This window comes from Rana temporaria, chromosome 9 (genome assembly GCF_905171775.1).
Source record: "Rana temporaria chromosome 9, aRanTem1.1, whole genome shotgun sequence".
Classification (NCBI taxonomy): Eukaryota; Metazoa; Chordata; class Amphibia; order Anura; family Ranidae; genus Rana; species Rana temporaria.
The window spans coordinates 65720206-65735228 of record NC_053497.1 but is presented as its reverse complement, the minus strand read 5'-3'; the positions used below and the strand labels follow the sequence as shown (position 1 = coordinate 65735228).

Genomic DNA, 15023 nt, shown 5'->3' with positions numbered 1-15023 from the left:
CAGATTTCAAGTGAACCGAAAAAATTCTTATCACAAGAATCTTCTTGGTGGGAGCATTAGTATATTGTGCTTTGTGTGTTCCCTGTGGTCATAATAACGAGAAATACTGTAATTCACAGAACAGTCACCACACAGCAAATGTTTGGGGTAAGATAACATTTTAGATTTTTCACATTAATCGCTTCTATTTTTCTTCCTTCTAATATCAACATCTGTAATTACAGATAATATCTGCCAAGTCTGTTGACTCGGGTCAACAACAAATCATCAGTTATACCATCATCATTATGCTGAAGAAACACATCTGTATATCTCCTTCAAAGCCATTTCTACTGCACATTGTAGGAACTGCCTCCCTATCTGCTATCTGATCCCCAATGCCTTGTACACACGATTGGAATTTCTGATGAAAAAAGTCTGACTGAATTTTTTGTGTGGGCCCCATCGGATTTTTTTCTGTCGGAGTTTAAAAATAGAACATGTTTTATTTTTTCCGATGGAAAAAAATCCTATCAGAAATTCTGATTGTCTGTGTGGAACTCTGACGGAGAAAAAAAAAACACATGCTCAGAATCAAGTCAACGCATGCTCGGAAACACTGAACTTCTTCTTTCTCAGGTTGTCGTGGTGTTTTACGTCACCGCCTTTTAGACAGTCAGAATTTGGTCTGACAGTGTGTATGCAAGACAGCTTGAATGGAATTCCGACGGAAAATTCCATCGGATTTTATCCCATCAGAAATTCCGATCGTGTGTACAGGGCATAAGGCTGGATTCACACCTATGCATTTTTTGTGTGTTTTTGCATTTTGCAGATTTGCACTCTGGACCATTTAACATGGTTTCCTATGGAACACGTTCTGTAGTGCGTATCAGCAAAATGCAAAAAGCACTAAAAATGCATAGATGTGAATCCAGCCTAATGTCTACTCAGTTCTTATATGTGACATGATAGAGAGGAAAAATGCAAACAAAACCAGAAGTGGAGTTTCAGTCCAAAATGACCAATCATACTGCATGTTTAATTTCTCCAAAGAGTAGAAGATGAAACCTATCTGGTCAGTATGAACAACAACTCCACTCTGGTATTTTATTTGCTTTGCTTGCTGCAGTCCCCTTAAAGTAGAACTATAGGCAAAACCTTTTTTTTTATTTTATTTTTATTTTGGATAGAGTAATGGAGGGTTATAATCCCTGTTGGTTTATATTTTGCCACCAAGGTCTCATTTTGGAGATTTACTTTCACATCCTGTCCCATAGCCAAAACAGAAAGTGAGAGCAAATACCTGAAAATTAAGGGATTTTTTTTGAGACCCCCAGGCCACCAGAACTACTGTCCCCATTGGAAGATTTTTCCTCTATTACTTTTCTGGGAACAAACAAAAATGTGTGATTTTCTTTTACTTTCACTTTCAATGCTAATGGCAAACAGGATAAATAGTGAGAGTGAATCACCCCCTAATGTGAGAACGCAGCAATGAAAACTGACAGGTGTTCTAATCTATCTCCGGACGAAACATTATCCTTTAGCTATACTTTAATCTAAATGCCCCATACACACGCCCGGGTTTTCCGATGGGAAAACTGCGAGGAGAGCTTTTTGGCCGGGAATCCCGGCCATGTGTATGCTCCCTTGCAGTTTTTCCGATGGGAAAACTGCCGGATCCAGCCGGCAAAAAAAAAAGAGAACCAGCTCTCTTTTTTCCTGTCGGGATTCCCGGCAGATGTTTTCCTGGCGTAAAACTGAAGTTTTTGCCTGTTTTCCTGTGGGGAAAAAGACCGATGGAGCATACACACTGTCGGGATTCCCAAGGAAAAGCTCTCATCTGAGTTTTCCCGTCGGGAAAACTGAACATGTGTACGGGGGAAAAAGTAGAGAGCAGGTTCTTGGTTTTCCCCTCAAGATTTCCAACAGACCTTTTGCCGTCGGGAATCCCGGACTTAATTTATAGAGTGTCTTCCTTCCATTAAAACCCTTATGCCACGCTTTTCGGTCTTTGTGCTTTTCAGTCTGTTACAGCGTGACGAATGTGCTATCTCCATTACAAATGCTAGTTTTACCAGAATGAGTGCTCCCGTCTCATAACTTGCTTCTGAGCATGCGCGTTTTTTTTTCCGTCGTTAAAGCCTACACACGACCGTTTTTCACAACGTGAAAAACGACGAGAAAAATTAGTACATGTTATACATTTTTAATGCCCATTTTTCACGTTGAAAAAAATGCTCTCGAGTCTACACACGATCGTTTTTAAAAAAAATTGCATTTCCTCGTCATGAAAACTGGTCGTGTGTGCGCGGCATTACACTTGGTATTGCTATTTGAGTTACTAGCACCAACATACCTTCCAAGCCAGAAGCTCAATTCATTGGGTGTATACTTCTTGTTCATACCACTCAGGCCTGTTTCACACCTATGCATTTTTTAGTGCGTTTTCAGTTTTGCATAAACATACCACAGTCCATTTAACATGGTTTCCTATGGATGTAGTTCACATCTGTGCTTTTTATGGAAAGGGTCAGGGACTTTTTTCTGGTTGTTGGTTCCATAGACTTCATTGGATCAGAAATGTATATTGAAAAATGCAAAATCAAACTGGAATATGCAAACTGCAACCTGCATAGGTGTGAATCAGGCCTTAAACCACAAACATCCTTCTCAAGCTTGTACTTTATTAGTTGCGGACACCACTCAGACATTATTTTATACTCACATTATTTCCCTCCATAACTGTTGACAATATTTTTTTCCACTTACTAAGTTATTTCCTCCTGAAGGTACCCTAAAGTGTATGTACATGCTAATCATTAAAGCGGGGGTTCACCCTATTAATAAAAAAACATTTTTTTTCCTCTAGCATAAAATGAGGCATAGTAGCGCAAGCTACAGTATGCCTGTCTTTATTTTTTTAGCCCCGTACTCACTGTGCAATCGTAGAGACAAGATTCCGACTCCCCGCGGGGAATGGGCGTTCCTATGGAGAGGGAAGGTGATTGACGGCCGGCTCTGGCACGTCACGCTTCTCCGGAAATAGCCGAAATAGGACTTGGCGCTTCACGGTGCCTGCGCATAGTCTGTGCGCAGGCGCCGTATAGCGCCGTGAAGAGCCGAGACCTGTTCCGGCTGTCTTCGGGGAGCGTGACGTGCCAGAGCCGGCCGTCAATCACCTTCCCTCTCCATAGGAACGCCCATTCCCCGCAGGGAGTCGGAATCTTGTCTCTACGATTGCACAGTGAGTACGGGGCTAAAAAAATAAAGATAGGCATACTGTAGCTCGCTCTACTATGCCTCATTTTATGCTAAAAAGTTGTTATGGAGGGTGAACCACCGCTTTAACTTATTTTATTTGCTCTTTGGGTCTGTTAAATATACTAGTCAAGGCATTTTGTTATTTTTGCTTGATACCTTGAAAAAATACCTGTTTATTTTGATATAAATTCAGAGTTGTCCTGTGCCTTGTGCACAATTCATGAGCTATCTCAAGGACAGTAATTGACCTCCCAGTTCTAATCAAGTCCTCATCAGTTCTACAGCATCTTATCATGACCACTTACTTTTTCTATAACTAGAGCTTAACCTTAATGCCAAACTCCAACCAAAATGTTGGATCTCTCTCAAGTTCTCTTCTGTCTCTGACCACATTGGGAACACTTTCCCTTACACTGAGGGAATGGATGTCACTGGGACATAAAAACACAGGCAGCAAAACAACCAACCCCCCATTCCCCCCCAAAACCCCACCAAACATTTTTTTTTACTGTGCTGTCATTTGAGGGATGTTCTATTACTTCTTCCCTGATGGAAACAGAGGTAAAATATCCCTAATAAGGACACAGACGTCAAGGAATACCAGACAGAGGTTCAAACCCTTCCTTGATCTATCCAAAATAAAATAAAACATTTTGGTTGGGGATGTTTTTAATCAATATACTGCCTTCTGCCAATTTATCCCTAACAGCATCTACCCCCAGCTGCACTTTTTTTTGCCTTTGCACTAGCTGTCTTGTTGATTCATGCAGCATTAATATCAAACTATTATACTTTTTAATTAGGAAGGCTGGTCTTCGATAAGCATCTGTTTTTTCATGTCTCCGATTGTCAGATTTTCTATAAACTATAGGCAGACAGATCCTTCCTGTCTTCGGTCTCCTTTTCTTAAACACAGTGGTATGCTTTAATGACAAATGCTTTTTTATTATTTACTTGCAAGGTAATGTGGAATATTTTGGTGCCAAGAAGCTAAATAAATAGTAATAATATTAAGGAATAAAAAATTATCAGTGTAAACATGTCAGAATCTGCTTTTACTGCCTTTTCCTTCAATTAGTCTATTTGGAGATCTTATCATTTTGTTCTGCAGTGTGACCATCAAAAGTAATTAAAAAAAAAAATGGCCCATTGTTTGTGTGTTAGCAAGAGCTGTAGCTGAAATACATACAGTAAATACAACAGCAAATAAAAATGGTTTAAGGAAGGAACATTTTTGTAATTTTTGTGTCTCGGTTTCCCAACTGCCAAAAGTGGAACTTCACTCAATCAACATTGACTATGTTTAATCTATATGCTGCTAGCATTAGTAAATAGGTAGGAAAGTATATTATAATTACTTTTTTTTTTATTATTCTTCAGTTACTTTATTTCCATGCCTAGGAAAATGATGTGGCAGGAGTCTTCAAGCAGGAAAGAGTTTTTTTTTCCAGCCAAGCACACCCTTCGGCCTGCATGCCTGAGCTAAGGGGTGGATTTCAGGAAGTAAATGCTACATTCATCATCTGCCCTTACACAAGATGGCCACAGCCAAAAGTGCTAGGGAGTGTTTTCCAAATTGATTTCTCAGCAAAAAATAAATAAATAAAGCATGGGGACATGGATGGATGGGTGAGTTTGCTTTGATTATTAACCCCTTCATGCCTAAGCCTTTTTCTGACAATTGTTGCTTACAAGTTAAAATCTGTACTTTTGCTAGAAAATTACTTAGAACCCCAAACATACACACACACATATATATATATATATATATATATATATATATATATAACACACATATATTTTTTAGCAGAGACCCTAGAGAATAAAATGGCGATCGTTGCAATATTTTATGTCACTGTATTTGCGCAGTGGTCTTTCAAATGCAATTTTTTTTTGGAAGAAATACACTTTCAGAGATGAAAAACGAAAAAACAGTAAAGTTAGCCCAATTTTTGATTTTTATTATGTGAAAGATGATGTTAAGCTGAGTAAATAGATACCTAACATGTCATGCTTTAAAACTGCGCACACTCGTGGAATAGCGACAAACTACGGTACTTAAAAATCTCCATAGGCGATGCTTTAAAAATGTCTACAGGCTACCAGTTTAATGTTACAGAGGAGGTCTTGTGCCATTACCCTCACCCTAAATATTGTGGCGATACCTCACATGTGTGGTTTGAACACTGTTTACTGTTTGCATATGCGTTCTCTTCTGTGTGCGAGCACGGTGGGATGGGGCGCTTTAAATTTATTTATTTTTTTCTTATTTGTTTTATTTATTTATTTACACTGTCCCTTTAGAAAAATTCTGATCATTTTTATTGCTGTCACAAGGAAAATAAACATGCCTTGTGACAGTAATAGGCAGTGACAGGTACTCTTTATGGAGGGATCTGGGGTCTATAAGCCCCCAAATGCCTCCTTTTCACTTAAAAGCATTCACAATGCCAAGTTTGGCTGTTTTGAATGCTGTATTTTTTTTAAATTTGGCGCATTTAAAGCAGCACTTACCTGTCCTGGAGTCCAGCGATGTCGGCACCCACAGTCGGGTGCATCGGCCGATAAGGTCCCCCCTTCCCCCAAAAGGTGCCAACTGTGGCACCAGAGGGGGGGGGGGAATCCGATGAGCGGAAGTTCCAATTTTGAGTGGAACTCTGCTTTAAGTCTTCTGTAAACCGGACGTGATGTCATGACATTGTTTCTGAGACACAATTGAAGCGGCTTTGTTCGTGTCTCCAGCCAGCCGTCGGATGTGCCGGCTGGTCGCACGGGCCTCTCGGTGGACGTCCCCTCCCGCTGCTTGGAATAACATGTAGTTAATTAAAAATACTACAGTAATTTCCTATTAACCTTATCAGGCCTTGGCTCTAGTCATGTGGCTGAAAGAGGATGGACTTAATGGAATCAACAAAATCTCTCTCTAATGACTCACTTGTAAATGTGTCCTCAGGAATGTCCGTCTCTTGGTAAACTCAAAGTTACTCCTCATAAGAAGGTAGAGGAGAGCCGATGCCTCGTTTCTGGTGGAGTTGAGTTTTGAAGTGCAGCATTTGAGAACTTCATAGCAAAATGCTGCACACATATCCACTCTTCCTTTAAAGAACGCTGATGGAAACTATCAAAAGAAGGTTGAATTTGTTAAACAAGGATACTTATAATAACATGTTACAACTGGGTATTTTTTAACATTGTGTAGTTATGGAAAAAATGTGATTGGACTCCTGACATTTCTGCATATAGGCTTAGAGGTTTTAGTGCAGTGGGCCAAATCCCTCCACTGGATTAGCGTGTAGCACAGTAGAGCCTTTGTAGAATAGAACATATTCACATCTCATATGCCAAAAATAGGGAGATTATATCTCCTTTCAGTTTTGTGGGTGGAGCCATGCAAATAATTTCTTTATGCCCCTTGGCTAACTTCACATCTGAAACCGCTGGTGTATAGAACAGATACAGCTCAAAGGGGTTGTAAAGGTACAATTTTTTGGACTACAGGGGAGACAGGACGCTCTCTATGTTGCAGATAGAGAAAGGATCTGTGTGTTAGTGGGCGTCCTGACTCTGCTGTAGTCCAAGGGAGGGGGCGAGCACGACACTCCACACCAGGGAGAAAGCCTTGCATTACTGTGTGGAGTTACAGACAGAAGAACAGGAAGTGAGGATTTCTCAGAAGAAATAAGGACATTTAAAAGCAAAATCGAAGGATGAGGTAAGTGAAGGAGGACTGCACTAAGGTAAAGGAAGCTATTTAGGAAAAAAAGGTGTACCTTTACAACCCCTTTAACATAACAGAGCCACTTTTTCCAAACTGCATACCATGTATTATATACAGTTGGCCTCAATCAGTGCAGTGTATGGGAAAAAAGGCTTCTGCAGGGTAGGGCTTGGGAGCCAATGACAATGACCAGACAGGTTTTAGCGAGGTGTACTAAAAAGGCTTAATCAAAATGCTGGGGCTGTAGGAATTAAATTGACTTGTTCCCTTGATATACTGTATAATGTTTACCAGTCATTGTTCTCATATCACGTGTGACTTTGTGATGGTGAGCATACCTACCTTGCTGATGAAGGATCTAAGCGATGCAAAGACATGCTTCAAACATATCTCTGATTGTCCATTTTTCAGAAAAGCCAAATAAATATCAAACACTTTCTTCATCAGTGAGTTATGACAATCTGAGTTCAGGAGCTGAGTCTACAAAAAAAGGAAAGAAATAGATTTAAAGATCAGCACGTCGAGTGTTTTAGGTCACCGCGTTCTGACCCGATCGGTTTTTGGAACGATGGTGTGTACGCACATCAGACCGTCAGGCCACTTCAGCGGTGAACCGATGGAAACGGCCCTTCAGACCATTCTCATCGGTTTGGATCGACCGTGTGTACGCGGCCTTAGGGCGTCAGGCATAATAAGACATTTTGGACAATTTCATGCTCCTAACTTTTTTGGTAGGTTGCCCCAATTCATTCAATAGTTTATGCCAGGGACCCTTGAAACACCTTTCCGGTTTTGGGGAACCAATGCTAAAAATTACTATATCTACAACTCATGATACATTAGTGTGATGGTCAGTAAGAAGAATGCTCCTAACACTTGTGGTCATTGTGAAGAATTACCACCTTACAAATAGCTGAAAGATTAATCATGTCAGTGGGAACTTATCTGAGAAGCAGAACTTGGTCATTGCTCAAGCAACCCCTAGCAACCACTGGAGGAACCCTAGGATTCCATGAAACCCTGGTTTATGCAATTGAAACCTTTGTAACTGTGTTTGAAAGTGCTAAGAAAACGACTCATGTGTGCAGCTAGCCTCACTGCTGGCAGGGATAATGGCAATGATTTCTAAAAACTGCAGGAATATTAAATAAAGTAAAAATCTGAACCGTTTGCTATAGGCAGCAATTTTCTTTGCTGCAGCTTTGAAAAGCCTGTTAATTCTAGAAAATGCAATACTGATAAATGCGCTTCAGAAAAATACAGTATATCTTTGGAGCAAAAAGACAGTCATGCAGCACAGATCATTCTTTCTGTAGTCACTTCTGAATTTTAACACACTGACAATCATTGTCAATAAACATACTAAATTCCAAATAGAGGACAAGATAAACACTATAAAATTTTGAAAGAGATGGTCAGAATTTAAAATGTCCACGGTATATATAGAGTATATGACAGGGAGTTAAGAAAATAGAAGCCATTAAGGAAGGGAGGAGAATAAAAAACTTTGAGGAAGAGATTATGAGCACTTGAGAGAGAAGGTAATGGGAATTAGAAGTATACTTTTTCACCTCTTTGTTTTTTCGTACTTTCCTGTTCCTACTTTTTTTCTTCTCTTTCTCTCTCTCTGTTAGTATATTATTAGTAAGGTAGGAAGGTAATACTGGGCTGTACTCGGTCTAACTTTCCTTATTGGTTGCACTGGGGTGATATAGGGATAATATAAATAGAATATAGTAAACATGGGTAATTGTTTTTCACAGAAGTTATCAAAAATTCAGTAATTCAATTAAAAAAAAGTGAAACCATTTTATATAGATGCGTTACACACAGAGTAATATATACCAAGCACTTCTCTCTTTTAATTTTGATGATTATGGCTTACAACTAGTGAACAACCCAGAATTCAGTATCTCAGAAAATGTGAATATTACATAAGACCAATAAAAAAAAAGGATTTTTAATACAGAAATGTTGGCTTACTAAAAGTAGGTCCATGTACAGTATAGTATGCACTCAATACTTGGTCGGGGATCCTTTTGCCTGAATTACTACATCTATGGAGGCGATTAGCCTGTGTTACAGAAGCCCAGGTTGCTTTGATAGTGGTCTTCAGCTTTTCTGCATTATTGGGGTCTGGTGTCTATCATCTTTCTCTTGACAATACCCCACAGATTCTCAATCAGGTTTAGGTCAGGAGAATTTGCTGGCCAATCAAGCACAGTGATACCATGATCATTAAACTAGGTATTTGTACTTTTGGCAGTGTGGGCAGGTGCCAAGTCATGCTGGAAAACTAAATCAGCATCTCCATGAAGCTGGTCAGTAGAGGGAAGCATGAAGCGCTCTAGAATTTCCTGGTAGAGAGTTGTGCTGGCTTTGGACTTGATAAAACCCAGTGGAACAACACCAGCAGATGACTAGGCTCCCAAAATCATCACGGATTGTGGAAAATTTTACATTTCATTTGAAAATCAAGGTACTAGAGTCTGGAGAAAGAGTTGAGATGCGCAGAATCCAAGTTGCATGAGGTCCAGTGTGAAGTTTTCACAGTCAGTGATGATTTGGGGAGCCATGTCATCTGCTGGTGTTGGTCCACTGTGTTTTACCAGGAAATTCTAAAGCACATCGCCTGACCTAAACCCCATAAAGAATCTGTGGGGTATTGTCAAGTAGAAGATGAGGGACACCAGACCCAACAATGCAGACAAGATGAAGGCCACTATCAAAGCAACCTGGGATTCCATAACACCTCAGCAGTGACACAGGCTGATCACCTCCATCCTACGCCACATTGATGCAGCAATTCATGCAAAAGGACCCCCGACCAAGGATTGAGTGCATACTATACTGTACATAAACCTATTTTTCAGTAAGCCAACATTTCTGTATTAAAAATCCTTTTTTTTTATTGGTCTTATGCAATATTCTAATTTTCTGAGATACAGTATTTTGGGTTTTGACTAGCTGTAAGCCATAATCATCAAAATTAAAAGAGAGAAATGTTTGAAATATATCACTCTGTGTGTAACACATCAATATAAAATATACGAGTTTCACCTTTTTAATTGAATTACTGAAATAAATTAACTTTTTAATGATATTCTAATTTTATAAAATGCACCTGTACATATACACATAAAGACACGACACACAAGGAGAAGCCGATATACGGGGTATTTCTTCAAATGGAAATGAATTCCTAAACAACTAACTTCTTTCCCTTTCCTGTTTTTCCCAGTCTTCCCCTCTTGTCCCTTTTCTTCTCCTGTTTTTCCCAGTCTTCCCCTTGTGTCCCTTTTCTTCCTCTTCCTTTATTCAGCCCTTTTTCCCTTTCTGTTTTTTTTTTTTTAAATCGGGTACTCCCATCTTCCGTTCTCTAAATTTACCTGTGCCAACAAATCAAATCGAACGTTTGTGCTTTTACCTTACCCCATGTGAATTTTTGATAACTTCTGTGAAAAACAATTACCCATGTTTACGACATTCAATTTATATTATCCCCATATCACCCAAGTACAACCAATAAGGAAAGTAAGGCCGAGTACAGCCCTTCCTATCTTACCAATAATATACTAACAGAAATAGGAACAGGAAAGGAAGAAAATAAACACCAAAGAAGAGGAGAAAAAGTATACTTCTAATTCCCATTCCCTTCTCTCTCAAATGCCCATAATCTCTTCCTCCAAGTTTTTTATTCTCCTCCCTTCCTTATTGGCTTCTATTTTCTTAACTGTTTATTGACAATTATTGTCAGTGTGTAAAAATTCAGGAGTGACTACGGAAAGAATGAGCTGTGTTGCGTGACTGTCCTTTTGCTTCAAAAATATGAGTTTCCCTTTTGAATTACTGAAATAAAATTAACTTTTTGATGATATTTAAATTTTATGAGATGCACCTGTATATACTGTAGATATGCTTTAGGAAGAGATAGGAGCTTTTTTTTTTTTTTTTGTATTTGTAAAAAAAAAAAAAAAAAGCAAAGTGGAGTAAATAACTTATATAGAAAAGTAGCCTGTTGGCAGGACCAATCTCACCAAAATTGTAAAAAAAATCATAAAAACAGTAACGAAAATCAAAAAATGTAATCTCTGTATTGCACCTAATATTAGTTATAATGATTGTTGTAAGCCTGGATGCCCCTTTCACATTCTTTATCTGCCTACTCCAACATGTACGGCATGTGATAAAGGACACTACGGCAAATATACAAGAGTCCGACTATGTTGGATCACTTGCAAAGCCCTGTTTGAAACACTAAGGTGATAAACTTTTCAAAGAATATACAATTTTTTTCCAGCCTTCCTTGTGACTTGCAAAGCTCGGCCAGACCACACACCAAGAAAGATCACTCAACTGCTGCCTGGATCACCTTCCTGGTAAGTGAACAGAAACAATGATTTATTGTCCAGTGAGCAAGGTGGAGGCTAAGAGGTGACACAATTGAGCGTCAAGAGACTCTTTTTTGCTATTTGCATTTGTAACATTGACATCTCATGTTTGGATACCATGCATACCAGAGCTTGTGTAGTTTTTAATTCATGAGGTTTTTTTTTTTTCCATATATCTGTACGCAATAAATAACTTTTTTTGATATATTCTATTCAGTCCAAATGTTTTCTAGCTGCCTATAGGCCCTTGGGAGCAATTTTTCAAATTAATTATATTTTGGGCTAGCAGCACCTTCTCTCCAGCCAGGTGGGTGGGTTTCACTTGATTAAGAGGTGACAAAAAAACTGTGTTGTAGAACCAGGAAATAAGTGTGTTGCCTGGATGCATGTTCAGTGGGTCAAATTGTGTGCAACTCAAAAGAATAGCTTACAGATTTACTAAACCTTTGGAAAATAAAACAGCAAACTTGTGTGTGTTTGAACTGTGTATTATTTAGCAGTTTGCTCAGAGTTTTACTTTTAGGCTTCATTTCCACTGGTGTTTTTACAGCCACTTTTCTGAGCGTTTTTTACAGCTTTTGAGCTGCAAATGGCATAGGCGCTTTTGAGCTGTAAAAAAAACGCGGGACCAGGGCGTTCTGTGGCTCCAGCAATAGAGCTGTAAAAACGCCAGACATTAAAAAACGCTCAAAAACGCACAAAAACGCTCAAAAACACTACCGCTGCGTTTTTGAGCTCCACCAAAAAAAAAATACTTTTTTTTTACAAAATAAACATGGACAGGCGTTTTTAAGCTGTAAAAAAGGCTAAAAAAAAGTGTCTGTAAAAACGCCAGTGGAAATGAAGCCTAAAACTGCATAAAAAAAGAAGTATGTTGACAGATCCCTGCCCCACAACCAACAATTTCTTTGCAATAACTGAACCTTGTCCCTCTTTCCAAACTTCGAGTAACTAATGCTCAAGGCACTGTGCCTTAAGGAATTAGGCTAAGATGTCCTGCCAACATTTATGTGGTTTCGAGGCATGCTAATAGCTTTATGTAGTTATGTTTACCCTGAAAGTCTGAGTGAAGAAGGAGATGGTATCCAGGACAGTTAAAGACACTTCTGTGCTGCAATTACCCTCCAGCAATGCCTGATGTAAAATGTCTGCTTCTGTGACACCTGTACCTGTGAAATATTAAAAATAAAGAAATCAGTAAAAACTCTACTGTCTGCATTTACTTAAAGTGGTTGTAAACCCTTACATGTACCCAGTGAAGTGACTGGCCTCAGGTAATATACAGAGATGAAACAAATCTTCCTACATAAGTTGTACCTGTTTATCTATCTACATCTATTCAAACTCTAGAATATATAAAGCTTGTCTGAGCTGTCAGAAAAAAGGTGGGAAGATAGCTGAAGTTACACTCTGCATAGCTCAGTGAGGAGAGCTCTACAAGCTGATTGGGGGGAGGGACACCTTCCTTCACACAGCACACATGAACAGAGCTGAGGCTATCAATCAGCTCGAGCTCCTTCCCTGTCACCACTTTTCTCTTGGGGTGAGGAAAACATGTCAGAAGTGATTCATGCTGATAGCAGACAGAAATGTCACTTTGTGCTCTTAATTGAGACAAGTACACACTGTAGAGGGATATGCTTTGTTCATATTTGTATGATGTTTACAACCACTTTAATGAATACATTTGTAAAAGGTTGAAAAAACACACTGGCATCTAATTATAAAAGTGGAATTTTGCATTTGACATGGTAGGCATGCGCTCCATGGGTGGGGGGGGGGGGGGGGCACCTGTTCCTGCAACCAATTATCCCCAACCTATAATGGCTGCATAAAATTCTTTCTTGCTAGATAAGGTGGCTATAGAGTGGTCTAAAGGGTAAGTTCACCTTTGTACACATTCTAAATTCCAGCTCCCCTATGCACCAATAAAGCATTCATGTACTTTTTTTGCAAAAATATCAAAGCTTTCCATTAAATCTACAGTCACTTACTTTTCTTGTCCTAATCCACGTTTCCAGATGCTTCCATTAGTAACGTCTTTTTCCTCATCAGACTTTAGGTCATGACACAGGAAGGAGTTGACCAGCTGACCCCAGCACACACCCTACATCATCCACCCACCCACTCCCAGGTGCACGTTTTTTAAATGAAATGCCATCAATCAGTGATCACCCTTCTCACTAAATACACAATCAGATTGTATAGTGTATGGTCATCTTTATACAAGTACATAGGAGGTAGTGGACATAAACACTCAGCTGTCAAGCCCCATTCACAACTCTGCATAGTGGGAACTCGCATTCTTTTTTGGGGGGTATTTTTGTGAGGGGGGAGGCGTTTGAGAATTTTAACTCATCAGACATAGAGCAGCTCATCCACCTGAATGGGCTGCCCTACAAACAGTAATCACCCCCAAAGAAGCTTCCAAACTTCTCTTTTAGAGTGGAGTTTAGTGCGTTTTTTACTGCGATTTTTGGTGCAGCGCATTTCTGAAATGCAAGGAAATGCACAGATGTGAATAGAGCCTCGTTGTTCTTGTGTTATCACACCAATTTCACTTTCAGACCCCATTCACATATAGTATAGTGGGAGCACACATGTTGTGTCTTGTTTTTCCTGTGAAATCCTGTTGATTTCAGTTGGCTGCATTACATGTGACTTATGGGACATTTTGCCGTTTTGTGGGTTGTGCATTTTGCAGCTTTTGCCCCTCGTTTTTTCACATGGCAAAATGTGTGTTTGCTTCTGTGTTTGGTGTGCTGTTAACAATTATTGGCACTGAAAGCGCAACTAGTAATTTTAGGTGTGTAAACATGGCCATACACTATGCAATCTGATTCTATATTGGGTATTTAGTGAGAAGGGTGATCACTGATTGAGTGGATGATGCAGGGTGTGTGCTAATAAGGTCAGCTGGCCAACTCCTTCCTGTGTCATGACCTAAAGTCTGATCAGGAAGAAGACATTACTAATGTAAACGTCTGGAAACCTGGATTAGGACAAGAAAAGTAAGTGACTGTAGATTTAATGTAAAGGTTTGATATTTTTGCAAAAAAAGTACATGAATGCTATATTGGTGCATAGGGGAGCTGGAATTTAGAAGAAAAAAAAAGTGTACAAATGTTAACCACTTCCGTACCATAGGACGTCATATGACGTCCTGCTCAGTGGGGGATATCTGAATTATACCTGCAGCTACAGGCATCATTCAGATATCCTTTTTTACAGGCGGCGATTCTGTGCACCATAAGAACGATCATAGTGGTTCCGCTGCTTGATCATTCTTACAGGCGGCGGGAGGGGACATCACCCTCCAACCGCCATCCGATGCTTCTCCGGGCTCTCCTGTGCCATCGGAGGCCCAGAGAACGAATCGGCCGCCGAAAGAAGAGCACAGAGACCATGTCATCTCTATCACGCCCGGGTACCCGGAAGTAAACAAAGCCGCAATCGTGGCTGAAAGTATGAGATCTGTGAATTTTTTTCCCGAACTCATGCTTTCCAGCCTGGAAGAGAGATGTGGTGTCTTATTGACCCCGCATCTCTCCATAAAGAGATAAAGAGGACCTGTCACACACCATTCCTATTACAAGGAATGTTTACATTATAATGCACAATTTTTCATATCAAAGAAAAATAAGTCATTTTTTGTTTTCTCTTTATAC

General features: G+C 39.6%; 1 protein-coding gene across 2 annotated transcripts in view; it reads right to left on the bottom strand.

The window, feature by feature from the left end:
* DOCK11 (dedicator of cytokinesis 11) overlaps positions 1–15023 on the bottom strand; it is a 333222-nt gene that overhangs the window by 129144 nt on the left and 189055 nt on the right. For both annotated transcript variants that reach the window (XM_040323688.1, XM_040323689.1), the window contains 3 exons: positions 12409–12524; positions 7307–7444; positions 6182–6364 (listed from right to left, as the gene is read on the bottom strand). In XM_040323688.1, coding sequence (XP_040179622.1) covers positions 6182–6364; positions 7307–7444; positions 12409–12524 — 437 coding nt within the window. The remainder of the gene's footprint in view (positions 1–6181; positions 6365–7306; positions 7445–12408; positions 12525–15023) is intronic.